Source organism: Narcine bancroftii, chromosome 13 (genome assembly GCF_036971445.1).
Source record: "Narcine bancroftii isolate sNarBan1 chromosome 13, sNarBan1.hap1, whole genome shotgun sequence".
NCBI lineage: Eukaryota > Metazoa > Chordata > Chondrichthyes > Torpediniformes > Narcinidae > Narcine > Narcine bancroftii.
Window position 1 is genome coordinate 28,514,129 of NC_091481.1, and position 27,621 is coordinate 28,541,749.

General features: G+C 40.2%; 1 protein-coding gene and 1 long non-coding RNA gene across 9 annotated transcripts in view; one reads left to right on the forward strand and one right to left on the reverse strand.

Annotated features, from left to right (window-relative positions):
* Positions 1–1,546, reverse strand: part of LOC138748227 (uncharacterized) — a 75,611-nt gene extending 74,065 nt beyond the window's left edge. For 5 of the 6 annotated variants that reach the window (XR_011347883.1, XR_011347880.1, XR_011347881.1 and 2 more), the window contains exon 1: positions 1,465–1,545. This is a non-coding gene — a long non-coding RNA (uncharacterized lncRNA). Of the gene's footprint in view, positions 1–1,464 lie in introns of all 6 variants that reach the window. The other variant, XR_011347878.1, reaches the window with a different exon arrangement.
* A 55-nt stretch (positions 1,547–1,601) lies between these two features.
* bpgm (2,3-bisphosphoglycerate mutase) lies at positions 1,602–26,884 on the forward strand. 3 transcript variants are annotated; one of them, XR_011348385.1, is made up of 5 exons: positions 1,602–1,662; positions 6,340–6,971; positions 16,006–16,287; positions 25,674–25,773; positions 25,888–26,884. XR_011348385.1 is itself a non-coding variant. In XM_069910118.1 (3 exons), the coding sequence occupies exons 2-3, from the start codon at positions 6,374–6,376 to the stop codon at positions 16,191–16,193; spliced, it is 786 nt and encodes a 261-aa protein (XP_069766219.1). In that variant the 5' UTR covers positions 1,602–1,662; positions 6,340–6,373; the 3' UTR covers positions 16,194–17,230. The 3 variants fall into 3 exon arrangements, 2 of the variants coding, with proteins under 2 accessions (XP_069766219.1, XP_069766220.1); XM_069910118.1 differs by lacking the exons at positions 25,674–25,773; positions 25,888–26,884 and having other exon boundaries at positions 16,006–17,230; XM_069910119.1 differs by lacking the exons at positions 1,602–1,662; positions 25,674–25,773; positions 25,888–26,884 and adding an exon at positions 2,819–3,307 and having other exon boundaries at positions 16,006–17,230.
* The last annotated feature ends 737 nt before the right edge of the window (positions 26,885–27,621 follow it).

A 27,621-nucleotide genomic window follows, 5' to 3' on the forward strand; every position in this document is an offset into this window, starting at 1 on the left:
AACCAGTGAGGGGCTCTGAGGCTGAAGAACACACAGGATGTGACTTGAGGCGAGGAAATCATGCAGGCTACGGGCTGCTGGTGACTGCAGTCGAGAGACTCACATCAGGCTGTGGACTGCTGGCGATGGGCTTGACTAGCTGAAGGGGTACCAGGTATTGGAAATGGGCTGTGAGAGGGTGCCAAGGGCGCTGAAGGGCTCCTGATCATGTTGGAAGTTTGGATCTGGACCTCGAGCTGCTGATGGTTTGGATGGGACTCTGTGTGGCTGCGGGATCACTGGGGGCAAAATGGTGAATCTGTCTGCTTTCCGGCAGATGAAAACAAATTTTGTGTTATATTGAACTGTCTTAATGTAAACTGAACCTTGAATTTTCAATTACTAGCCTCTCCACTGTTGGGTACATCTACAGGGAACGCTGCCATCCGAGGGCAGCAGCAATCATCAAAAACCCACACCACCCAGAACATGCTCTATTCTCGCTGCTGCCATCAGGAAAGAGGTCTACGTGCCACAAGTCTCGCACCACCTGGTTCAGTAACAGCTGCTCCTCCTCGACCATCAGAATCATCATTGACGAAGTCAATCAGAGACTCATTTAAAGACTCTTACTTGTGCATTTTATTGATTTTTCTTTACTCTCTCTCCCAGTCATTTGTTTACATTCGTTACCTGTTCACCGTTCTTTTGATTGTTTACATACTTTATGCTGTGCAGTTTACTTTTTGCTCTACCAATTAGTGGAAATTCTGCAGGGCCCGCAGGAAAAATCTCAGGGATGCATGCGATGTCATGCATGCACTTTGACAATAAATTTCAAATCAGATTGCACAAAATGAGCAGAGGTAGGTGGGCGATGGGAGAAACAGTGGAGTTGATGAATCTGTGATTACTAAGGGATTGCTTAAAGTGGTATGCGAGTGGGAAGAAAAAGGTTTGAGAACCACTGGCTGACATAAAAGTGAGCAATGGGATGGAGAGGAGTTCTCTGAAAGCTGTATGGACAGTGGGCCAAATGGTATGAGAAATGTGAGGGTGCTGACGAGTATCAGGCACGACTCAGCGACCACCTGATAGACTTACAAGGTGCTCTTCCATTCTGAATTGGCTGCAAAGTATCCAGTGCAATGGTAGAGTTAAGTGGGGAACGATGAAACCACAGGTTTGGGATGCAATGTCAGCCTTTGAACCTGTCCAGGATTTTAAATAGACCACATTATTAGAAACGCTTGTGGCTGGAGTTAGTGCATGAAGCCTGCAGGCTCCAGGTCTCGGATAACAAGCGTCCTCCAACGCCTAACACCGTTTGAACTTGAAGCGCGGGCGGAATAAGGAGTTGCTGAGGGTTTGCAATACTTTCTGCTTTCATTTCAGACACACAACAACCGTCCTCTTCCCTCCCCCCCCCCCCCCCCCCCTCCTTCCTTCCCTTCCTTTTATTTTCAGAGCCCAACACTCACGTACAAAACGGAACTGTTTCCAGTACTCAGCAAAGCCGCCTTTGTAATCTGCACGCTGATTCGTCCGTTTCGGGGGGGGAGGGGAAACGCTGAGAGGCGGTCTCTGATTGGCAGCGATGGTTGCTGGGAGACGGAAACAAAGGTTTTAAAAAGAACCCCACTGCGCATGTGCGGTGCCCGTCGAGAGCAGCGCGAAGGCGGGGTAGGTGGCTGTGCTCAATCTCCGGTGACGGGATTGAGGAGGAGGAGGAGGGAGGGAGGGAGGTAGAGAGAGAGAGAGAGAGAGAGAAAGAGAGAGAGAGAAAGAGAGAGGGGGAGAGGAAGGTAAAGGAGGGAAAGGAGGGAAAAGAGGGAGAGGGGGGGAAAAGAGGGAGAGGGAGGGAAAAGAGGGAGAGGGAGGGAAAAGAGGGAGAGGGAGGGAAAAGAGGGAGAGGGAGGGAAAAGAGGGAGAGGGAGGGAAAAGAGGGAGAGGGAGGGAAAAGAGGGAGAGGGAGGGAAAAGAGGGAGAGGGAGGGAAAAGAGGGAGAGGGAGGGAAAAGAGGGAGAGGGAGGGAAAAGAGGGAGAGGGAGGGAAAAGAGGGAGAGGGAGGGAAAAGAGGGAGAGGGAGGGAAAAGAGGGAGAGGGAGGGAAAAGAGGGAGAGGGAGGGAAAAGAGGGAGAGGGAGGGAAAAGAGGGAGAGAGAGGGAGGAGGGGAGGGAGAGATGGAGGGAGGGGAGAGGGGGAGGGGAGGAGAGGGAGAGAGACGATGGGATGCAGGGAGAGGGAGAGAGACGATGGGATGCAGGGAGAGGGAGAGAGACGATGGGATGCAGGGAGAGGGAGAGAGACGATGGGATGCAGGGAGAGGGAGAGAGACGATGGGATGCAGGGAGAGGGAGAGAGACGATGGGATGCAGGGAGAGGGAGAGAGACGATGGGATGCAGGGAGAGGGAGAGAGACGATGGGATGCAGGGAGAGGGAGAGAGACGATGGGATGCAGGGAGAGGGAGAGAGACGATGGGATGCAGGGAGAGGGAGAGAGACGATGGGATGCAGGGAGAGGGAGAGAGACGATGGGATGCAGGGAGAGGGAGAGAGACGATGGGATGCAGGGAGAGGGAGAGAGACGATGGGATGCAGGGAGAGGGAGAGAGACGATGGGATGCAGGGAGAGGGAGAGAGACGATGGGATGCAGGGAGAGGGAGAGAGACGATGGGATGCAGGGAGAGGGAGAGAGACGATGGGATGCAGGGAGAGGGAGAGAGACGATGGGATGCAGGGAGAGGGAGAGAGACGATGGGATGCAGGGAGAGGGAGAGAGAGATCAGTGGGAAATGTTATCGCATGTCCCATTGTGTAAGGTTCTGTAATGTGCAAAAGAGGTTTCAACTTGCTGAAATTCTGATAGGAGAACAGCTATAATGCATTTAAATTTAACAGCAAATTATGACAGATGTTGGCTATCTGAAGTGTCAGAAGGAGCAGGTCAGGTCATGCTTTGTGGAGGAAAATCTTACAATGTCAGGTGAAACAGGACTCGTGAAAATGAGGAGAAAGCATTGCTTTACGCTACAGAGAAGGACAGGTAGAGAGAGCCAATACAGATCAGGAGAGGCTGTGGTGTTGCTGTTGTGTACTCTATCTCACAGTCTTGCAAGAAATTGCAAGAAGAGGATCAAAACAAACTGATAAAACCATTTGAAATAGAGAAAGTACAGGATATATTAAAAAAGCTGCCGAACAATAAAACGGCTGGAGAAGATGGATTCCCAATAGAATTCTATAAACCATTTAAAGAGTTATTAATTCCTCCTCTCCTGGAAGTATGAACCAGATAGAAGAAACACAAAACTTGCCAGATTCATGTAAGACAGCAATAATTACAGTATACCAAAGACGGGGAAGGATCCACTAACACCAGCATCATGTAGACCAATATCTCTACTTAATTCAGATTATAAGATAATAGCAAAATTATTAGCAAACAGATTGGCCGACTGTGTATCAAAAATAGTAAAACAAGATCAAACTGGACTTGTTAAGAAAAGACCAACAGTGGATAATGTCTGTAAATTTATTAATTTAATTCATGCAGTTCAAGGAAATAAGATGCCAACAGTCGCTGTTGCTTTAGATGCAGAAAAAGCCTTTGACAAGGAAGAATGGAATTATTTATTCAAAGTATTACAGAGATTCAATCTACCAGAAAAATATATTAATTGGATTAAAGCATTATATAATGGACCATTGGTGAAGGTAACAGTAAATGGATATGTATCGAACCAATTTAAATTAAGTAGGTCAACTAGGCAAGGATGTCCATTATCTCCCTCACTGTTCGCTTTAGCAATAGAACCATTGGCAGAACTGATAAGAACAAAAAATAAAATGGATAAAAATAAAGGAGAAGGAGTATAAAATCAGTTTATTTTCAGATGACATCATAGTATACTTAACAGAACCAGAAATATTAATAAAAGAACTACATAAGAAATTGAAGGAATATGGAGAAATATCGGGGTACAAGATTAACGCAAATAAAAGTGAAATGATGCCCCCAATGAGTAATGCGGATTATACAGAATTTTTAAAAGAATCACCATTTAAATGGCAAACACAAGCAATCGATACCTAGGTATTAGGTTAGATAATAATTTAAGCCATTTGTACAAATTAAATTATCAGCCACTAATAAAGAAATTGCAGGAAGACTTAGAACATTGGAAAGAATTACCGCTAACGTTGATAGGGAAGGTAAATTGCATTCAAATGAATGTCTTCTCAAGGATACAATACTTATTTCAATTGTTACCAATTCCCTTGACGGATATTCTTTAATGAACTAAAGAGAATAATAAGGAAATTTTTATGGAAAAGGAGGAAACTGAGGATAGCATTAGATAAATTAACAGAGAGGTACAACCAAGGTGGTTTGCAGTTACCAAACTTTAAAAATTATTATAGAGCAGCACAATTAAGGTATTTATCAGATTTTTATCAGATAAGGGAAAACCCAGATTGGACTAAGATAGAGCTAGATAAAATAGGGGAGAAGGTACCGGAACATATAATTTATAAGTGGGATGAAAAGCTGGTACAATATAAAAGCTCACCAGTATTGCATCATTTACTCAATATATGGAAGATCAGTCGGGGTAAGTGTGAAGTGATGCATTTTGGAAGGACAAACTTGAAGGCAGAGTATATGGTTAATGGCAGGATTCTTAACTGTGGGAAAAAAATAGGGGTCCAAATCCATTGGGGATCACTCAAGTTTAATAGAGTAGTGAAGAAGGTTTATTGTATGCTGGCTTTCATTAGTCAGGGGATTGAGTTCAACGTTCAGATTTATTGTCAGAGTATGTACATGACATCACATGCAACCCGGAGATTCTTTTTCCTGCAGGCCAGGCAAAATTTCTACTTGTCAGTAGTGTAGAAAAAACTGTACTCACCCCCTAAAATGATAAGAAGACAAAATGACTTGATCTAGTGTGTAAAAGCATTTGACACATGTTTATTTTTCATTATGTGATGACATTGTTTAATGGTTTTATTGTATTGTATATGTTAAAGGTTTATTGGTTTTGGAGGGGGGTGGGAAGGTGGTGGGGGGGGAAGGGGAGAAAATCCCAATGTCACTTGTGATGTTCTTGGTATAATTGTCTTGTGATTCCAGGCCCTCAGCAATCTGGATGACTGTTAATTGCCTTTTGAAATAACAAATCAAGCCATTTAATATTTTAAACCATTATGTCAAAACTTATCAACGTTTGGCATGAAATTTGAAAATGGCAAAAGCATGCCCTTCTCATTGACCCCTTGCGGATTAACGTGACATTTCTGGGGATCAAGCTTGTATTGGGAGAGTGTCCCACAATGAATGGCATGATGATCTTTGACTGAAAGATACAATTCTGTCACAATGTCCCACACTCTTCTATTGCAGTCAGTTAGTATCAACAGTCTCAGCAGCTAGCTCGACCCACCAATGTTTGACATTGTGGAACACCGTTAGGACTAATTTGCCCTCTGTGACTTGAATAATGAGTCTTAGCCCTTTTAAGTTCCATGTCATTCAAGTTGGTGGCATTTTAATGTTGGATTCTACTTGAAAGTACTGAATGGCAAGGACACCAGATGTTCACTGTCTACTAGTATTCTTGCTAGCCCTTCACAGGACCTCTATTCAGTGTGAATCCCTTTGAATGAATCAGAGTTCCCTTCTCTTGTTGAAGGGATTGAGCCCAAAATGTTGGTTATATATCTTTGCTATACATTTTGACCAGCTGAATTTTCCCAGCTTTGTTTTTACTTCCCTTCTTTCTCTACTCTGCAGCAGCCCTGTTTGCTTTACTGGCAATGGGAATGCATTAAAAGGACGGTCTCTTGATGTGCATCAAACAATCACCAGCTTGGTCTAGAAAGAAACTCTATACATTTCAGTGCCCTTTTCTGGTTGTAGACCACCCTTGTCTATATCTACTGTATTTTGGGGCAGTTTTACTTTTTTTGTAACACGTCCAATGTGTAGGCATTCATTTTCTAATTTGGCTGCTGCTTCAAAGATCACAGTGGGACTAAATTGCATGGGAGAAATTACACAAGACATGAGTGGAGGGGATATATTGAACCTAAACTAATAAGGTACTAAATAACTAACTGGATGAACTTGGATCTTGTCCTTTTAACCAGATCTAAAATAGCAAACTGTTTAAATATAGTATGATTGAGATATTTGCTGATACAAGAATAGCTGTCTCCATTCTCCCCAGAAGGAAGTCTCTCTGTATCTTAAACTGCTATGCTTTTAATATATCAAGTGGCTATGCCTCCAATCTGTAATGACTGTCATTCTATGCAGTACCTCTAATAGTTTGTATTGTCTATTTTTCAGAATCTTTGAAGTTGTGCGCTCAATTTGGATCAACATGACATTCAAACTTGTGTTGCTTAGGCACGGTGAAAGTGCTTGGAATAAAGAAAATCGGTTTTGTAGTTGGGTTGATCAGAGGTTGACTGAAAATGGTATAAAAGAAGCCCAGACATGTGGAAAACATCTGAAAGAAGCTGGATTTGAATTTGATCTTGTTTATACATCCATTTTGAGTCGATCTATTCAAACTGCATGGATTGTATTATACGAGATGGGGCAAGAATGGGTAGAGACAAAAAGTTCATGGCGTCTAAATGAACGTCATTATGGTGCATTAATAGGTCTCAACAGGGCAGAGTTGGCCTTGATTCATGGTGAAGATAAAGTCAGACTTTGGAGAAGAAGTTATGATGTCACACCTCCTCCAATTGATGAATCACATTCTTGTTACCATGATATTTACACTGACAGAAGATACAATGTTTGCGACGTTCCAAAAGACCAACTCCCCAACACAGAGAGCTTGAAAGAGGTTCTTGATAGATTGTTGCCTTATTGGAACAATGTAATTGCTCCAGAAGTAAAAAAGGGAAAATCCATTCTAATCTCTGCTCATGGAAACAGTGCCAGGGCTCTTCTTAAACATCTGGAAGGTAAAATTACATTTGTTCTTGTATTGAGATTTAAATAAATTTTTAGTTTGCTGTTGAAGTACCAGTTGATGAAGTAGACAAAGACGATGAGGTCAAACAATAATCATGACTTTTATTAGCAGAAACTCATGGTACAATAAAGAAAGAGAATAGATGCATATACAATTATATCCAAGGGGAGTGTCCTTAGCAGTAGAGATAAAGCACAGCCAATGTTAGTACAGCAAGGCTCGCCAGAGGGGAGACCGGCAGCTTGGCAGACATTCACCACAGCTATGAAAAGGATCTCAGGGTTGTATGTGATCTCATCAATGCACTCTGACAATAAATCTGAACTTTGATTTTTAAATTGGATGGAATGTTGAAATGTAGATTTTTTTTTGATGGCCTCTTTCAACTATGGCTGACATGGGGAAACTCTGGTTTGGATAGAATTGGTGGTGGAACTTTTCCATTGGCCCCCAGGATCAAAAGGACCAGAGGGATTAAAAAGGAAATGAGCAAGACATGATTTGGGAATTTTTACCACTTTATAGGCAATCAAATTGTATAGATTAGCTTCAGAGCACCATGAATGAAATGAAACTTGGTAAATCCTGTTATGGAGATATTGCTGAAAGTTCAGCTGTATTACCAACTTGTTGGCTACTTAACTAAAATAATTATTTCGAAAGTTAGGGAGCAAAAGTTTACAGGAAACATAATGGGGAGGGGGGCATCTTTACTCAGTGTAGTGGGTGTGTGGAATGAGCTTCCAGATGAAGGGGTGGAGGCAGACTTGATATGTATATGGATGGGAAAGGAATGGAATGGAGAGTTATGGGTTGAGTGTAGGTCAGTGGGGTTGGGTGGGAGAAAATGTTCGGCATGGACTAGAAGGGCCAAGTTGGACTGGTTCTGTGCTGTAATTGTTCTATGATTATAGAAGCTGGTAGGAAAGTTGTTAAACAAAACCAGTAAAAAATGCTAGCTAAGATTAGATTATCTCCATCTATTTGCTGAATCCCTACACCAGCTGAGGATTGGTTGTTTCTTTAACTTTACCTACTTCTCACTTTTATGAACAATTGATGAAAATGTGAAACATTCCTTTTATATGAAACTGCTTTGTTTTTCTCTTCCTTCTGTCTTGTATCAGAGTCAAAATCAATTCTCACCCTCCCCTTATCCAATCATCACCTTTTGTTGGTCTGAACTCCTCCACTAGCCAGTCTTCATTCTCTTTATTCTTGTGCCTTCCTGCGCTTTGCTTATTTCTTGAAGGGCTCAGGCCTGATACATCAGAAATGTATCTAGCTTTGAATGCTGTAAGACCGGCTGAGTTCTTCCAGCATTTGTGTTTTTACTACAATTATAGTGTCTGCAGACTTTTGTGTTTCATTACATTGTCTTTAAGAAGCACTTGAATGACTGCATAGATGAGAGGGGATTGGAAAGATGTGGGTCTTGTATGTGTACAAGGATGTAAAGAAAGCTTTTGGTATCCCTAGCCTTGAAGTTGAAGTTTAAGACATTGGTGAGGCCAAATTTGGAAGATTGTGTGCAGTTCTTGGTGCCTAATAACAGGAAGGATATCAATAAGATTGAAAGAATGAAGAGAAGATTTACTAGGATGTTGCTGCTGGGTCTTCAGGAGTTGAGTTATAGGGAAATATTAAACATGTTAGGACTTTATTTCTTGGAGTGAAGAAGAATGAGGGGAGATTTGATGGAGGTTTACAAGATTGAGGTATAGACAGTGGCTTTTTCCATTTGAATTGGGGAGATGAATGGCAATCTCCCCCATTAAGCTGAAGGGGAAGGTTTCGAGGGAACATTAGAGGAAGTTCTTCTCTTGGAGAGTGGTGGGAGTGTAGAATGAGCTGCCATCTGATGTAGTGAATGTGGGCTCGATCATGTGCTTTAAGAATAAATTTGATAGATACATGGATGGGAGAGATCTGAAGGGTTATGGAATGGGAGCAGGTGAGTGGGATGAGGGAGATGGTTGGCACAGAGTAGAGCAGCAGAATGGCCTGTTCTATTGCAGACAAGTGGGATGAAACCACTTGGATAAGCTAAGCCTGTGGACCTATTCCTGTGTTGTAAGCTGGGTTGAATCAGTGTGGATGTTATTAATAGTGGATGCAACATGACACATTTCCAACTTGGAAGGCCACTTAATCCAAATTTCAACAGAAATGTCACAATAGCTTGTATTGGCCTTAAGAATGGAATTGTAGTTCAAGAAAGCAGCTGGTCACCTGTAGGAATAGGCCCTCTTCACATTACAGGCCTACGTTTAGTGCTCTCTTTGGATATTGTCCCTCTCCATTCCTACCCAACCACCCCAAGTTAATTATTGCACCTCATCCAGCCCTCTGATATTAGCTTTTTTAATTTTTGTGCATGCTCCAAATTTTAATTCTGATAATGGTGGCACTGATGGCTGTTTTCATCAAAAGCTCAAAGTAGGGAAGCCTAAATATTTGGTCTTTTAAATTAACATCCTTGACAAGGTTGTTGATCATCTGTCCTGATATCTTGTCTTGTTGCTAGTGTTGTATGTATGGGGGGGGAATTGTCTCGGGATTTTCTTTACATTATGTGGCATCTTTAAAGATGCAGTGGTGCAGATATCTGTGGCGTGTAATAGATGGTAAGATGGCCATTTTATTGCTCGGACTTGGTTGTTCGACCATTATTTTGTGAAATTAAATTTGAATTTAAGACTGTAGTTTTCAGCTTTGAAGGCATTAAACAGTCACACTTTTCAACCCAAGTCAGTAATCATTTGGAAATATTTTCCTCTGCTGGGTCAGGAGTCATTTTGGCTAGAATGGGGGCATTTAAATCAGTAGGTGAGAATTTAAAAAATCTACTGTAGATTTTTACTGTACAATCCAATTTTTGGTTTATTAAAATCTAATGTTACCTGGCATCTTAACCTTGCATGCTAAACTCAAATCTATTTAAAAGATTGTGTAAACTGTCTGCATTTTAACATTTGGATATGCCATTACAGCTGATATTAGTGAAATGGCCTTTGACATTTAGAGATGGCAGTACATCCGAAACCATGCTTGCTTAACCTTTATTAATAGATTACTGTGGAAATGTAGGCAGAGAGAAATTAAGTGCTGGTGTGAGAAAAGGCCAATGAACCAAAGTTTATTTTAAATTGTTCTTTTGCACAAGCACATTTAATTGCTTTAGAACTGATCATGCTATAGATTTTCAGTGGCATTGATTTTTCTCCTATCCACTGACTTTCCTCTATATTCTTGAACATACTGCAGACTTCGTTAAAGTGAATCAAAAACCTAAATTTCTTTGAAATTTTTAAAAATTATAATCTTGGTGTGAGAAATCACATTATAAATGACTAACTGGATTGAATAGGTGTGATGAGCTGCTTTCTTAAGCTTAAAGACCAGTACAAGCTGTTGTAACCTCTCTGCTGAAAGTTTGGTTAAGTAGACTCCAGAATTAGAAGCGTGTTATGTTGCATCCAATGTTAAGCATTCACATGTCAATTAGCTTGTTGACTTTCTCCACTTTGCTGCCAACTTGCACCCTGACCTTAAATTCACATGGTCTCTCTTTATTCCTCTCCTCTTCCCCCCCACCCCCCCCAACCTCATGCATCTTGGGAGACAAACTCTCATCAGACATTTTCTACAAACCCACAAACTCCCACAGCTATCTCAACTACTCTTTACACCTGGTACCCTGTAAGGATTCCATTCCTTTCTCTCAATTTCTCCATAGCATTGCCTCCCAGGGCAAGATGTTCCATGCCAGATCATCCATGATGTCCTCCTTCAAAAAAATGGCGTTTTCCCTTCTACTCCCAGCAACCCTGCCCTTGCTTCCATCACCCACATATCTAGCCTGGCCCCTTCACCCACTACATTTAACATGGACATGATTTTCACCTGCCACCCCATTACCCTCTGCACCCAGCATATTATCCACTGTCATTTCCACCACCTATTGTATGATCCCAACATGATACATCTTCCCTTTCCCTCTTCCAGGGACTACTGCCTCTGACTCCCTTGTCCACTCCTCCTTCCTACTTTCCCACCAATTGTCCCCTTGGCATCTACCTCTGTGACCACAGGAAGTGCTATACTTACACCCACACCTCCTTCATTGACACCATTCGGAACCACAAACAATCCATTCAAGAGAAACTACGCTTTATTTGTGAATCTGCAGGGGATTATCTTCTGCATCCAGTGCTCCCATTGTGGTCTCCTCTATTTCTGAGAGGACTGGATGCAGACTGGAAGATCGTTTCATTGAACAACTCTGCTCTCTCCACCATAATAGCAGGGATTTATCAGTGGGAACCAAATTCAATTCCCTGCCAATTTCCATGCCAGCATGTCTATCTGTGGTCTTGTGCACTGCCGGACTGAGATCACCTGAAAATTAGAGGAACAATGTCTCGTATTGTGCCCTCGAACCAGATGGCATTAACATCGACTCCCCTGGTTTCTGTTACTCCCTGCCATCTATCAATTCTATTCCTATTTCTCCTTTCCTCTAACTCTTCACTGTCTCCTTTTCTCCAGCTCTGCATTCAGAGTTGCCCCCTCCCCTGATTGTTTCACCTTTCCTCTCTCCTGTCCTATCCATCTCCTTAGTCAGTTGATCTGTGCTGCTCCTCTTGCCCTTCCCTTCTTCCCAGCTTTTTAATTCAGGTGCCTGCCAGCTTTCTGCTCATACCTCGAAGGGCTCAGGCACAAAACATCAGCTATTTATCTTTACCTTCTATGGATACTGCAAAACCTGTGGAAGTGCCTCCCGTTTGTGTCAACTATTTGAAAGGTTTGCAACGTTCTATTCTAAATCGCTTGTTTTGCAATATTGATGTTTTCTGTTGCGGAGTATTTGTATTGAACAAACCAGGGGATGAAAATATCAACTCTAGCTTTGAAGCTGGCTGTGAATGAATGGAAAAATGAGGAATGCATCTTGGCCAAGGTTAAAAGGGTGGCAAGGTTGGTGTAGCAGTTAGTGCAACACCTTTACAGCGCCGTTGATTGGGACCGGACTGGGTTTCCAGTCCTGCACTGTCGGTAAGAAATTTGTATGTTCTCCCCATGTTTGTGTGTGTTTTTTCTCCAAGGGTTCCAGTTTCCTTCCACCATTCAAAACATACTGGGGGAGTAGGTTAATCGGGTGTAAATTGGGTAGCACAGATTCATGGACAGAAATGGCCTATAACCATGCTGTATGTCCAAAATTAAATTGTGTAAAAGACACTGTAATCTGTCTGCCACCAGAGGGTGACAGAGTATTATCACAATATCATCAAAGAATTTTAATTGCTCTGTGTTGGTCCAGGGTGAATTCTATAAATGAAGGAATACTGCAGTTTCATTGGGAAGGACAATAATGTCTTTACTCCATAAATGAATTGAGGGAAATGTCAAAGGAAAATGACTGTTCCATTTAATTCTCTGGTTACCTCCCTGGAGAAACAAGAGCCTGAACTACTTCTGAAGTGAAAGTTGCCATTTGGTATGAATATATTCACAGCAACCACTTCTGAGGCAGCCTGCTATATGATAGGCTATATGGTAGGTCGTCATGAAAACGATGATCAATTGTGTAAAGTCTGGAGACCATGTGTTGAGGGTAGTCTTTAAGATTCCATGCTCTCTACCCTAGACTGAGGGTGGTATTAAATCAAAATTTGCATATTTTTTCTAGACCATACTGGCCTGGAAAGTCTGATCTATTTGGTTTTACTAAATGGTAACTCGGCCAGAGGAAAATTTATTGCAGATTTCAAGTGAGGGCACATTTTCAAAGCTAATTTTTGCAGACTAACAGAATGGAGAGCTCCATGGCTACAAACATTCATTAATAAGAACACTTGGCACTGTCCTTTGAGTTATCAGTGTCTTGTGGTTGACGTTATTTGAATGATTCATTCCCGATTGTGATACTTCATCAAATCTGTGGTTCAATATATTGACATTTGTTTTGGTTCTTCCACCCAAATCCAAGACTGGGGAAGAGTCCCTGTACATTCCCAGGGTCTTGCTTTCAATACTCGGTATTCCAGGTGTAGCATAAAATGGAGCCTGCCTTGCCTGCCGATGCAAAGATTGGGAGACCAGTGAACTGACAGTCTAATGACCTTCTCACCTGAAAAGAGCACATGCAGTTATGGTGGTGACTGCTAGTTGTCTGGCTAGAGATTCTGGGACTATTTGCTTCAGCTATTCAGGAAGGGTTTGGGTCCCACTTGAACATCACTGAGACATCAATCTAGCTCATTACTAAAGGAATTTTGGATGAACATGTTTGATTGCATTGTCCATTAAAGGGTTAACCTTGATTATGAACATTCAGTGCGATGGCCAACTGGTTTTCTGGGCAATAGTGATGTGGCCTTTTATGGAAATCATGCTTCGTCTGATGTTTACGGCAGATCGTGTTTGCGAAATTCTGTACAGAGGGTTATGCAGGAAGTATTTAAATATATTTAATGTTTGATTGCAGCAAATCTGAAATGATTTTTGCTGTTACAAATCCTCCACTTGTGAATGCAAGTTTATTAAGTGTTTGTTTCAGACAGTGTGAAAGACCGGGGGCGTTTCAATTAAACACACTTTTTGTTTTCTGAATCTGAGTGTTTGTAGCTGAATAACTACTTTATCAATGTCATTATGGCACATTTAGAAACCAGTTCAAGACCTACCACTGCAGCTGTCAAGTAATTAAATCTATAAATTAAATGAATTACGAGTGAGCATGAAATCACTGGATGCATGAGTTTCAAATTTTGCTTAATGCCTTTCCTAACAGGCTTAGGACCTCTTCATATGGACTTTGGGTTTGTGTGTCAAGCCTCATCGAATTGAGGTTCCACATTCAAAGTAGTTACCAGCAAAGTTTGGACTTGCTTCATTTATGTACATTTGATCTATAATGGAAAACCATTAAATTACAGAGTGTTTCAAGCAGACTAAAATTGTCTTTTTGTTGAAAATGTGACTTGTTAATTTTATTAACGTGTGTTCTGTCACCTACTTGCTGTGTGTTTTCAACCATTTTCATATTTATGGACTCTGCAGGCAGTATATAAAACTTTCAACAAGTCTCTGAATTGTATTTTCTGTTTTCCATCTATGAACAGCATGCTTGACTGGGAGGGAAAATACATGGTGCAGGCAATATTTTAAGCATGTTGTTGATTGTAGTTTAAATTCATTCTAACAGTGTATATTTTAAATAGCTTGGAAAAATGCAAAGCTATGTCATGCAGTATAGAGCCACATCAAGCTGTGGAGTTTAGTGCTTTCATATTTAGCTGTCTCAGTACTTTGTGCTTTACAGGTTATTTAAACTTTGTGGGTTTTGCAGCATATGGCTTGTTCTGCAAGCATTACCAAAAAAGCACTATTCTTTTTAATCTGGGCTAGTGAGGTGTTCTATTTTGGGAGATGAAATGCAAGGGAAATGTATACAGTTGATATTACAGAAGGTCCTAGGGATTCCGATCCATAGCTCATTGAAAGTAGCCATGCTGGTAGATAGGGTGGTTAAAAATGGTGCATGGGTAAAATGAGAGTCTGCAGACATCATAATTGAATTGAAAACACAATGCTGGAGAAACTCAGCTGTAAAACATTGCAAAGATAAAGATGCATAACGAACTTCAAGCTTCAGTCGTGATTTATTGTCGGAGTACATACGTGACATCACACAACCCTGATTTTTACTGCAGGTGAGGCAGAATTACCACTTATTGGTAGTGGGGAAAAAAACTTACTCAATATAGGCATGGAAACAAACTGAGTGCAAACCTGAAAAAAATCAATGAAGTGCTAAATTAAGGAATATAGTGTTTGTGAAAGAAAGTGAGGCAGAGGTAAAAGCTGACTAATCTTGTTGCATGATGGAACAAGATGGGGTTAATGCCACACTCTATTCTATTTCATATTTTTGATTTTTTTAAATTGGGATATTCATTTTATCTGGATCGTATTCTGTAAAATTCAAATCCTTTTGTACTTGGGATGTTAGTAGTGGACTGCCAAATTTTCCATACTTGTGAATGCTACTTCTATTAATTTCAAATACCCTAAAACTTTTGATATGTTGCTCAGTATTATTTCACAGTGAGCGAGTTGGTGGAAAGCATCTATTAAAAGCCAGATAGAGAAACAATGGAATTTCTGAGCAGTTTTACTGTAGTCCAATTCTGCCCCTGAAAGCATCTTTTGCCCTCGTTGTCCTTTAAGACACAACTTCCTCTTCGACGGTGGCATGAAGAATGATGTCAAATCCAAAAATGAAAATTGTTGGAAATGCTCAGTTTCTTGGGTGCCATTCATAGAGAAGATAAATCTGAGCTTGTGTTGGTTTATAACTTTGGGTTGTGTTTTGCTATGTTAAAGATGCCAAATAATGAATCAAGTGTAAATATCTCTTATTTTAACACATCATAAAATATCTGAAATTGAACAAGGTTAATTTGAATTTCTGTACAGGCAAACCATGCATTATGGCCATTTAGATTGTAGAAAATTGTCTTATCAATTTGCAATCATTACTCAATAATTTGACTAGAATTCAAATTTGCTCTCAATTGTTGGAAAGAGAACTCAACAATCTATTTTCTTTAACTTGCATCTCTTAATGTATATTTAGATGACACTGCTGTAGATTACAGAAAATTATAATGTGGAGTATTCTCTAGGAATGCAACCCCCTGCCATAAAATTGGGGCCACCTGTACATTTGTGCATTTAGGCTTTTCCCTTGTATGAATGACTTGGTTTTTGAAAACAGCTAATTTTTTTTATAGGCGTAATTGATTTTAGTTGCAGGTGTGAATCATGCAAGTCTGAGAATTAGTTGGATTTTTTAAAAATCGGAGTTTATTGACAGCTTTTGCAACTGCAGTCCACATACGATGAACCTCTGTTTTAAAAAAAAATTTCTAGTATAGTATTCTTAATCATGTCTCTTTTCAGGGATCCTCTGCTTAATATTTATTTTAAAGCTTCTTCTTGCTATTTTCCAGGGATCCCAGATGATGAAATAATTAATTTAACCTTGCCCACTGGAGTTCCAGTTCTCTTGGAGCTAGACGAATCCCTTCGTCCAGTTAAGCACCATGAATTTCTGGGTGATCGACAGGCTATTGAGGCAGCAATCAAGAAGGTGGAGGATCAGGGCAAAGCAAAGGCCCCACCTGCTACTGTCAATTAACTTTTGGAAGAGTTTATAAACTGAAATCCAGTGCCACCTCAATTTAACACCCCTTGTTGGATTACAGTTTTAAATACAGTATATCCCAGTACAGGTATTGTCATATCTCCCAGGACATGAGTGAGATAAATGTTAGTTTCATTTAAATAGATGTTCACGTTTCAAAAACTATTGTATCAAGGTTGGATTGTTTGTGGCAGAAATGTTCTGCACAGTGAGAATATCCTTGCACTGAATGATGTGGCTGTGTTGTTGCCTTGTGCCAATGCCATCAGATTATTTATTTAAATTATAAATAATGTCTTAATGTACAGTTACAGTATTGAAAGCATTCTAATTGCATGATAAAAACTGAGTACTATTACACTTTGAAATTGCAGTATCTGCAGAGTTCTTGTTAATTGGAATACAACATTTAGTCTGGGCTATCAGAGACTTGGAAGTTGTAATCAATGCCAGATTTAGTGTTGGGGAAATGGAACCATGTGAATGTTTCTGGATCTCTGTAGCTAGTCTGAGGTAGATTCCCTGCAGGTTTGACAGTTTGACTCAAAAGTAAACAAGTATAAGCATTTCTATGGACTTGTCACCCCTTTCATTCAATAAAAAATGCCAAATTAGTGTAGTGTGTTTGATCCAGGCACCCTCAAGAGAAACCAGAGGAAATTTTTGGTATTGACTTCCTTTCAGCTGGTGGTCCTGATTGTATAATACACATTGATAGACTTGACTATCAACAACTGATTGGATGATATGGTTCATGCATCTTGGGCTGTAGTCCATGGATTATGCTTTTAGGTGTGTAGGGATAAATAAGAATTAACACCTTCAAATAATGGACACTGAATTGTAAAAAATTATGATTGATCTATTATACTGTTTAATTCTGTACTTTACGAAGTGGCTCTTGCATAGTTGTAGTTGACTGGTTCATGATGTGCTTTAAAGGCTAACATTTGTCCTCTTTCCTCTTTAACTTGATGGAAGAATTACCCATGTCATGTCTGTTGAATAAAAATAAAGACTTAATCTCTTGACTTGTTCAAAACTTTTAATTCAATCGCACATCACAAGAGTTCAAAGTCACCATGATATTTTCAAAATTTAGAATTTAATTTAAGGAAATGTTGGCTACATAAGCCCTTTTCACACTTTCATTTGACTGAATTGGCTGTTTAGTATCCTGGGATAGGAATGGGGGTTTCACTTGACCACTCCTAACTGGGACACTGAATGCTTTCACATTTGCAAGGAGCCATTCCTGGGGTTAAGACTGTTCTACCTTCTGATGATGTCATGATGCATTGAGTGATGGTGGACCTGCCCTAAATCCTGATCCATATGATCTTATAATTAGGCATGATTAATTTTGTACAAATATAACATAATTAAGCTTTATGTACAGCAGTTTGAGCCCTTCAGCCCTTTGTTGTGTTTACCTAAGGGGGTGTGGGGAAAGAGCAATAGCAGACTAATTTTAAATGGTTGGAAAGTTGGTAGCACTGAGTACAATTTATAAATACCATGAGGGAGAAGGAAAGTGATGGTGGAACTGCCCTCCCAGAATTCCATGTGGCAGAGAAAGGGCTACATGCATGGAGCATTCATGAAGGGGTTTCTCTGCTGCATGGTGTTCTGGGAAGTCGGGTCTGCCAATGCTTCTCCCCCCCCCGCCACCACCACTACACTGTGGTGCTACCAATTTTCCCATGCTGTTTAAAAATTGTTCTCTATTGCCACTTATTTCCTCTCTCTCCTGCTGCAACTTTCCCATGGCAAAGTTTATACCTTTACTTTCATCTTTTCTTCCTTCATGGTCCTGGACTCGAGCAAAAACTTGGCTCATTTCATTCCCACAATGTAATTGCCCATTTCACACTTGCCTGATTGCAACCCTGGCATCTGCAGGCACCAGGGATTGTAATAGGGGTTGAGGCCGTCAATCCCTAGTGTGAGATAACAACGCTGGGATATTAGGCACTTTAAAGGCCAATGGGCAATTAATTCCTGGAATCACTTGCTAGTGTGAAGTGGGGGGGGGGGGGGAGAAAGAGGGGGGATAGTGATCACTGAAGAGTTGGTGAGTTATTGAAGCAAGCAGTTGGATTTTTGATGTTGGAGGAAATGTGTATGCCTTTAGTACTGCATTTTGAAGTAGTCGAACAGGCTGTTGTGCTAAAGCTCTGGGCACCTACACTGATGGCCAGGGTGAGAGAAATGTCAACATTTTCCCCACTTGTCTGCAACAGTAGCCATTTAGCCTTCCCATTTGATTAAAAATTTAAGTGTGAGTATTACCACAGCTATTCAGTATTCAACTGTCTTCAAACTACAGTAAAATCCCTATTATGTGGAATTCAATCAACCGGCATGAAAAAATTCAAATAAGACTCCCCGGGGGAGTGCTGAGATTTTGTTGGACATGCGCAGGTTCGCCCCACTGAATGGGCAATACCCCTCAATTCACGCATATTTTTTTCCCACTTACACGGAGGTGAGCTGGGTTGGCGGGAGGAAGGTGCGCCCTGGGGGACGGGGGGAGATTCGGGTTGCGCCAGGGGCCTGACCGGGACACCAGGATGAAGAGTTGGTTGATGCTGTTGGGGCAACTCCCGAAGTGTCTCTATCCCTGCCTAGTAAATGTGTTTACTTTCATTTCTATTTGGTATGTTAGTAAGGCTTTGTTGTGGCATCTAATGCAACAATTTTGCAGCGCCTGCAACAGGGAAATACTTGATTAAAGTGAACTTTACATAATTAAAGACTACAATGCAGATTTTTTTTCAAATTACATTTTGCACTGTCTTTTAAATAGTATATTCTTAATGCAGGGATGTGTTGGTTAGGCATTGTAAGCGTGAGTCTCAGTCAAACAGAAAATTTGTATAATTCCTGTAGGTGCCAGATAATGGAGATTTTGCTGTATTCTGTTTATACAGAATGTCTGTACCTGTATGATTTTTGTTTAATGAATATGGAAGCTAACAAGTAAAACTATTTATGATAGCTTTGTATGAAGCAATGTGATTTGCCCCCCCCCCCCCCCCCGCCGCCCCAGTCAAATAATTACTGGTAAAATCATTTGGGTGGCAATTTGATCTAACGTTTTAATAGGGAGCTTCAAAATTTGTTCATATGTTTTGTTGAATTTAGACATACAGCCCAAGAGCCCATGCCGCCCAAATACCTCAATAAACCTTCGTCTCCTGTACGTTTTGAAGGGTGTTGAATATTCCTGGTACACCACAACATATTTTAGGGTTGAGAGCTCCTGTGTCTGGCCCATTTCGTCCAAGGGTCCTACAACCCTTTTGCTTGTGCAAAAATCAACCTTCATGAAGCTAATCCTAGTCTTATTATCAACAGAAAAATAAGGTGAATTATCCCTATGGAAGGAAGGGATCATGTGTTTTGACAAATATTTTTGCAGCATTGGAAAACTCCTCAATTCAAACAATGTTGGGAAAATTATTAAATGTCAGGTAATTGTTATGAGATTGCTAGTCTGAGAGAAATGGAAAATAAACAAAATTTGTTCCTTTTTCCGAAAGTTTCATAGAACTTAGAACATTACAGCACACTACAGGCCCTTCAGCCCTTTATGTTCTACCAAAAAAATACAAAACCCTTCCAACCTCAACCTTCTATTTTCCTTTCATCCATGTGTCTGTGTAAAGACTCTCTTAAATGTCCCTAATGTTTCAGCCTCCAACACAACCCCTGGCAAGGCATTCTAGGGACCCAGAACCTTTTTTAAAAAAAAACACAATTTTCCCCTGATATCTCCCCTAAACATTCCTGCCTTTACTTTGTACAGATGTCCTCTGGCATTTTTTCCTGCCCTGGGAAAAACATGCTGGCTGTCCACCTTATCTATACTGTTCAGAATCTTATAGACCTCTATTGGAAGACTATAAATTCTTGTCTGTTTTTTATCAAACAAACACACTTCATCTATCTGCTTCAGGATCCAGTACAAAATCAGGTGAATTTTTAACATTTTAAATTAAAACACTGGCCAGACTTCAGCTGAAGTAATGTATACATTAAACACTATAATGCTCCACTTCATGAAAAGCAAATACCTTGAACTGCAAAGGGGAGGCTTGCTTTGGTATTAAAATCTGAAATTTTAAAACTTCAATTTCACGAGGTAACAGGTTGTTCTCCTTGGTGCTGAAAAAAAATATAAAGGTTTGAAAGTTTTGATAAAGCAAATGTTTCTAACGTCACGATAGTCAATCATTAAAGTTAATTTGATTGAATATTTTCTGCCACCTACACCTTTTCAAGTTGTTTCTGAAATATGAACTGCATTCAAAAGGAAATGGGTACAAACCTGATGACGAATTTTCAAGTCTATCAGATGAATAGATGTGAGGCTTATTGGATATTCCAGTCAAAGAGATGACATCGTCACAAGGCACCAAATGGTCGTCTGAATCAGTACCTCCCTCCAATCCTGATGAGAAAATGTAAAAAAAAATGATTTGTGGTAAAAGTTGATAATGAAAGTGAATATATATATAAAATATAGGAAGTGGGGTGAATCTGTACAGGAACTAAATATTGTACAAGTGTTTTATAATTGATTTATTTGGTTGTAAGTATTTCAATAAGGATCTCTCAGAGCAGAAAAATGGTAATTGTTGATAGTCACTTATTCTGATCTTCCTTTTGTGGGAATGTTCTTATCTTTCACAAAAAAAACTGGAATGCACTCTGATGGCCTTTTATCTGGTTATCAGCCAGGCACATTTTCCTTGAGCTCTCTTTGGAATCTTCAAAGTGAGTATTATCAAAGCTGATTAAATGATTTGATTTCTTGGAAAAAGGCAAAGAAGGTGAAGGTCAATTTGCTTCCACTCTAGATATCGGCACTCAGATAGCTTCTTGATAGATGATGGTTGAGTTCTTAAGGAATTCACTAATAACTCAATACATCAACCAAGTTGAATCCTCATTCTCACCAACCACCATGACTGTCTGTGATATGACTGATTAACAAATTGAGTTCTTTCAATTCAGTGTGGTCTGCAGTACCCATAAACTGTCTCTATAATCTTTTCAATTAATTGGCAATTTTAAATAATTATCTGGAATATTATTTACCTTTTTTTCAATCATCATAACTTTGGATATTGAGTTAATTTAACTTTTCACAACCTTTTTAATCTTTTTCTGAATGTTAACACTGTTCTGTTATAATTATCAATTTTTGAACCTCTAGTCCTTATTCTTTCAAAATTTGGAAATTTGTCATCCTTTTTTTATAAAGCAAGTTGCAATGCAAATTTAAAGTTATTTCTGAACTTTTCTTGAATAGACTAATGCTTTGACTCCCATTTAAGGGCTTACCTATCTTACAATTAGAATCAGAGAACACTACAGCACACAAAGAGGCCTTTTGGCCCATCTAATCATTGCTAAACTATTCTTCCTAGTTCCATCAACTGCACTCAGACCACTCCTCCTATCCATGTACCTATCCAAGTTTCTCAAAGTCGAAATCAGACCTGTGTTTACCACTACACACATCCTCTAGTTCTCTCGTCCAACCTCTAGGAAAAGCCTAGTTGCATTTATCCTATCTCTACACCTCAATTATGTACATCTCTAATGAATCTCCCCTCATTTTCTGATGTTCCAGGGAATAAAAACCTAACCTAGTCAACCTTTCCCTAAAGGTCAGATCAAGATCTAGCAACATCCTTGTAAATTTTCTCTGCATTCTTTCAACTTATTGATATCTTTCTTGTAGATGACCAAAACTGCACACCTTACTCCAAATCTGGCCTCACCAATGTCTTGTCTCACTAACATTAATGCAACCCCCAACTCCCGTACTCCTGATGAATGATGGCCAATATGCCAAAGCTTTCTTTATGAATGTTAACACAGTACCATTCTATGTACGAATACAGCCTGGGAATGCATCCTTTGAGCCACTATGTATAGGCCAACCAAAACCCATTCTTCCAATTGATCTTATCCCATATTTCCTTTGATCACTATTGATTCTCCCTCTTCCCCATCCCTTTTCATCCTCTTGCCCTAAACTAGGGAAAATGTTGTGGTAGTCAATTAACCTATCAGCCAGTATGTCTTCAGCTTGTCCAGAACAGTGGTTTTCAAACTCCCCGCCTAAACTTGCATACCACCTTAAGTAATCCCTATGCCATAAGTGCTCTGTGATTAGTAAGGGATTGCTTTAGGTAGTATGTGAGTGGAAAGTAAAAGGCTTAAAAACCACTGTTTTAATCATATCTAATTGACTCATTATGTGCACAGATTTGGAACTCAAAGGAAATGGGCCAATGACAATTTTTCTCAAGCAAAATGTTTCAGTAACCATCGGGTCTAGGGAAGTGGTTCTTAACCCAGCACTTAAGGCATAGGGATTGCTTAAGGTGGCATGTGAGTTTAGGGGGTCAGTTTTAAAATCGTGGGTGTAGAAGGAAAAGGAGATTCATACAAATAGATATTGCTCTTTAGATTTGAAACAATGCAAAGTTCAGGTGAGTCAAGATTAAAATGGTCTCAGGAGGCAGTAGCATAATAGCTCAAAGCTTTTGTTAGCAAAATGAAAAGTTGCATTAACGAAGCACACCATTGGTTGGAGGTTCATGAATGGAAGCTGACAGCATATACATTTGTCCTTGTGCTCCACAGTTTTAAATTTGTAATCACACAATTCACATGTAATTAAAGGGCACATTCCAGAATTTATAAAAGATTATTTATATTTCTTTTCTTTGGCTTGGCTTCGCGGATGAAGATTAATGGAGGGGTAATGTCCATGTCAGCTGCAGGCTCGTTTGTGGCTGACAAGTCCGATGCGGGATAGGCAGACACGGTTGCAAGGGAAATTTGGTGGGTTGGGTGTTGGGTTTTTCCTCTTTTGTCAGTGAGGTGGGCTCTGCGGTCTTCTTCAAAGGAGGTTGCTGCCCGCCGAACTGTGAGGCGCCAAGATGCGCGGTTTGAGGCGATATCAGCCCACTGGCGGTGGACAATGTGGCAGGCACCAAAATATATATTTTGGTTTAACCACGTATTACAGCACTTCTTAAACATAGTTCCCTCATTTCATAATGTTTGCGACATTTGGCTTTACAGGTGTGTGTGACTAAACAGGTTTCTTTCATTGCTTCATTGATGCAGGTATAAGAGAGCTTGGATTGGCTTCTAAGATTTTGATCTCCTTTGGAATCTGTAGTTGCCATTTTTCAACAATGAGGGCCAAAGTTGTGCCAATGAAAGTCAAAGAAGCCATTAATGAGGTTGAAAACTAAGGATAAAACAGTAAGATACATCACCCAAACCTTGGGATTACCAAAATCAACACTTTGGAATATCATTAAGAAAGAGCATTTTGGTGAGGTCAAATCACAAAGGGATTGACCTTCCAAGGAAGGTCTCTACTGATGATGACAGAAGAATTCTCAATGGGGAAAAAAAATCCCCAAATGGCTGTCTGATAGATCAGAAACACTCTTCAGGAAGCAGGTGTGGATGTATCAATGACTAATGCCCGCAGAACACTTCATGAACAGAGATACAGAAGCTACATTGCAAGATGCAAACCACTAATTGGACACAAACAGTATGGCCAGATAAGTTTGCCAAGAAGCTTTTAAAAGAGCCTGCAGAATTCTGGAAAAAGGTTTGTGGGCAAATGAGACCAAGATTAACATGTATCAGAGTGATGGCAAGAGCAAAGTGTGAAGGCGTAAAGGAATCGCCCATGATCCAAAGCATACCACCTCAACTGTGTTGGGGGTGCTATGGTCTGGGCACGTATGGCTGCCACAGGTACTGACACACTTAGTTTTGTTGATGTAACTGCTGATGGCAGTAGCAAAATGAATTCTGAGTGTATAGAAACATCTCATCTGCTCAAGTTCGAGGAAATGCCTCCCAACTCATTGGACTGCACTTCATCCCATAGCAAGACAATGATTCCAAATATGTTGCTAAAGAAAGGAGTTTTTCAAAGCTAAAAACTGGGAAATTCTTGAACAGCCAAGTCAGTCACCTGATTTAAATCCAATTGAGCATGTCTTCCATATGTTGAAGAGAAAACTTAAGGGCCAAGAAGGCTGCAGTAGAGAACTGGCAAAGCATCACCAGAAAAGATACTCAGCACCTGATGTTTATGAACCACCGATTTCAAGCAATCTTTGCATGTAAGGGATTTGCAACGAAGTATGAAACATGTCTACTTTAATATACATATCCATTGCTATGTCCCAAATATTATGGCCCCCTGAAATGAGGGGACTATGTATATTAAAAAAAAGCTGTAATTTCTACATGGTCAAACCAAAATGAACATAAATATCCTTTAATAAAATCTGGAATGTGCGATATAATCACGAGAATTGTTTGATTACAAATTTAAAACTGGAGCACAGGGGCAAATGAAGGAAGAAAATGTGCCCTTCACCCAAACATTATGGAGGGCACTGTATAATCTAGAAAGTGATAAGTTGATCACAACTGTGTTTGGAATCACAGTCGTTTGAAGAGGAAATGCAGTTATGATTTGGGAATGTGCACAGAGGTGAGGTGGGCAGATGGGTCACAGCCTTGTAATTTGATACATCAGACACCTGGGTAGTTTGTTCAGAACAAAGAAAGCATGACAAATCTGTGGGAATCAAACTCCAAACAGAAGTGAATGGAGATTTGAGTAGGTGAGCTTGAAGAGAGATGATATAAAGCAGGAAATTTAGCTCAGCTGGTAAGCTTTTCTCACCATTGTGACCTGAATTGAAGCAAAAGTGTTATTGTTTTTAATTTTTTTTAAAGGGGATTTTGTGTGCCAAGATGTTAAGCGGGGGGACTGGTGTCCTTTCTTTTGAGGGCAATTATTTCTGTGAACAAATGTGAGAGCATTGGAAAATTTCATCCTTAATTTTTTTTATTTCAAAAATTATACATGGTCACATTTTAAATACACAATATATTGGATAAAGGAGCTTTTTTTTAAAAAAAAGACTTGGATGAAAAGTGATAAGGTGAAAACTGCTGAACTAATATTGACGTGTATAATGGCATTTCGCAAAGGTAATGCCAGCATCTTCATCCTGTTAACTTCACACAGATGCACATTCTATTCAAAGCAAAATGAAAACAACAGAAAATGGCAGAAATATACAGCTAGTTTCCAACTATCTGATAGAAAAAGATTTGGCAATAAGTGCCACAATTCCTACAAATAGCTGTCCAAATGGATTCCTTCTATTAAAGATGCAGTGACAAGAAAGAAGCTCTTTTTCTATCAACATTCCAGTTACAGTTTGCAGCTTAAAATCTTTCTGTGCATAACTGCCCAACCAAACAATGTACATCTTTCTAATGATTCAGTAACTGAGGATTGTTATTAATGCAAACCTAACTTAAGCAAAATGATAATGATTGTGCAGCAATAAGATGTCTTAGTAAAATAATTTATCAGCATTATTTTCCATTCTCCAGATACATTGGAAAAGCAGCTATGTTTTTATATTATCACAAAATGAAAACTATCTGCAGATCTTGGAACATTGAAATTTAATATTCTGTTAGTCGGTTTGTGGTAAGTAAATGATTGATGGCATTCTTTGATTACATTTGGTGTAATATTTGTTTGCATATCATGAACAAGCCAAAAATGATCCCCTTCCACCTACTGTATCCTCTCATCTTGTAGGTAACAAAAGCAGTCAGAAACGAGAAGCTGAGTAATTCTCTCCATCACCAATTTCTTCTGCACACGTGAGCACTGATGTCAAATGCTGGATAAATAGTATCACTCATCAGGGTTCATCTAATTTAATATAGATCAGAAATACAACTCAACTTTCTGGTTTGTACAGTTCATGGAACTTGAGCCACCTCCATCTTTTGCTTCCATGAACCAATTCTGACAATTTTTGTTTTTTTTTTTAAAAACTGTTTTTTGCTTTTTTTTTAAAAAAAACAAAGCCATGTTCCACCTAATAGACGTGAAATTTCTATGAGGAATACAGTTATACTGTTGCATGCAGGATATGCTGGGTTTGATAATGCGCAGTATACTAGTGTTTCCTTCATAACGTTAATGTAAACAGAGATGTATTAATTCCAAAGAATCGCACAATTGATTGCAATTGCTTGGTGCTTGTAAGAGTGTTGTTCGGGTTCGTGTGGGTCCTACAGGTTAAGAACCAGACCAAAGTTGAGGTATAAAGCACGTTTATTTTGGGGATGCAAATGGGACAACAGGGTCAATATGCTAAGCAAACCTCTATATATACACACATACACAATATGCAAGGGGTAAATGTACACTTCAGATAACGAGGGAGGAACCGACAGAAGACTGGGGGAAATGACATGAACATACACATTCAACAGTCAGGATCAAGGTGATACTACGTGCCCCCTATCCCTTGACCAGTACGGACATGGCTCTTGCTACCTGACCTTAGTACTCACCCCAACCCTTAGGTGCCACGAGGAGTCCAAAGAGGCAGGACAAAGGGGCACATGGTCCTTTATAGTTCTGCAGGCAGTACTGGAGGGGCCAATCACTCAGGGCAGGCTTGGCCCCGTTGGCTGCTGTGGCCAATGGCTCAAAGCCAAGTGCAGGGGTCAGCCGAGGTGATTCACCTGGGCCAATTGGATGAAGGTCAGGCTTAAATCTGGGTGGGCTGCCTGGACTGCAGCACCTGGTGATTTAGGTGGGCCAATTGCAAGGGTCACCTTGATGGCTTATGGTGAGTCTTTGACTTTGATTGGCAGGGAGTGTGTCCTCAGAACAGGAGCACAACAGCACCACCAGGTGGTGGACACTGCCTCTCCATGACAAAGAGGACATGCTCAAGGAGTGAAATATGCCACAAAATGAAGCAGATTTAATGCAACAAAGTGGCTTTCAACTTGACCTGCTGTTCATTGATCTTTTCAGTAGATGAATTCATCTTGGATCAATAATGAGTTAATGTGAATATTAGTCCTTTCAATCTGGGGCTGTTCCCAGTTTGCAATTAGAACATTGTTATAACAAAAGGGAATTCATTTGTATAAATGATATCGATTCAGGCCTTGCATAGAATTTCACAATCTTGTGATATTTTATTCTGCCCTGTTTCCTTAAAAAGTCCAAGTCATGAGTAAAAACAGTGATGTGGGCGGAATTTCATGCATTCATACTTCAAATTCCACTGAGATGTGGTTGGATTGTGCATCCATATTTGGATGTAGAATGTTATCTATTGTGGTGGTACACTGCAGGCGGACATCCTCCGTACCTGTGGAAAGGTAAGGGGGACAGGACAACACCTGGCCAGCTGTCAATCAGTCAACCTGAATGGATCAAGCCCCACCCGGTCAGGTGTCAATCACCCTCCGGGATACAAGCCTGCGCTGGCTACCGAAGTCTCTGAGTTACTGCAGCCACAGC

Bases quoted from the DNA above. Each gene is read 5' to 3' on its own strand.
- bpgm (XM_069910118.1), top strand. From the start codon at position 6,374: ATGACATTCAAACTTGTGTTGCTTAGGCACGGTGAAAGTGCTTGGAAT. The intron at 6,972-16,005 runs GTAAAATTACAT...GCTATTTTCCAG, and splicing joins TCTTCTTAAACATCTGGAAG to GGATCCCAGATGATGAAATA.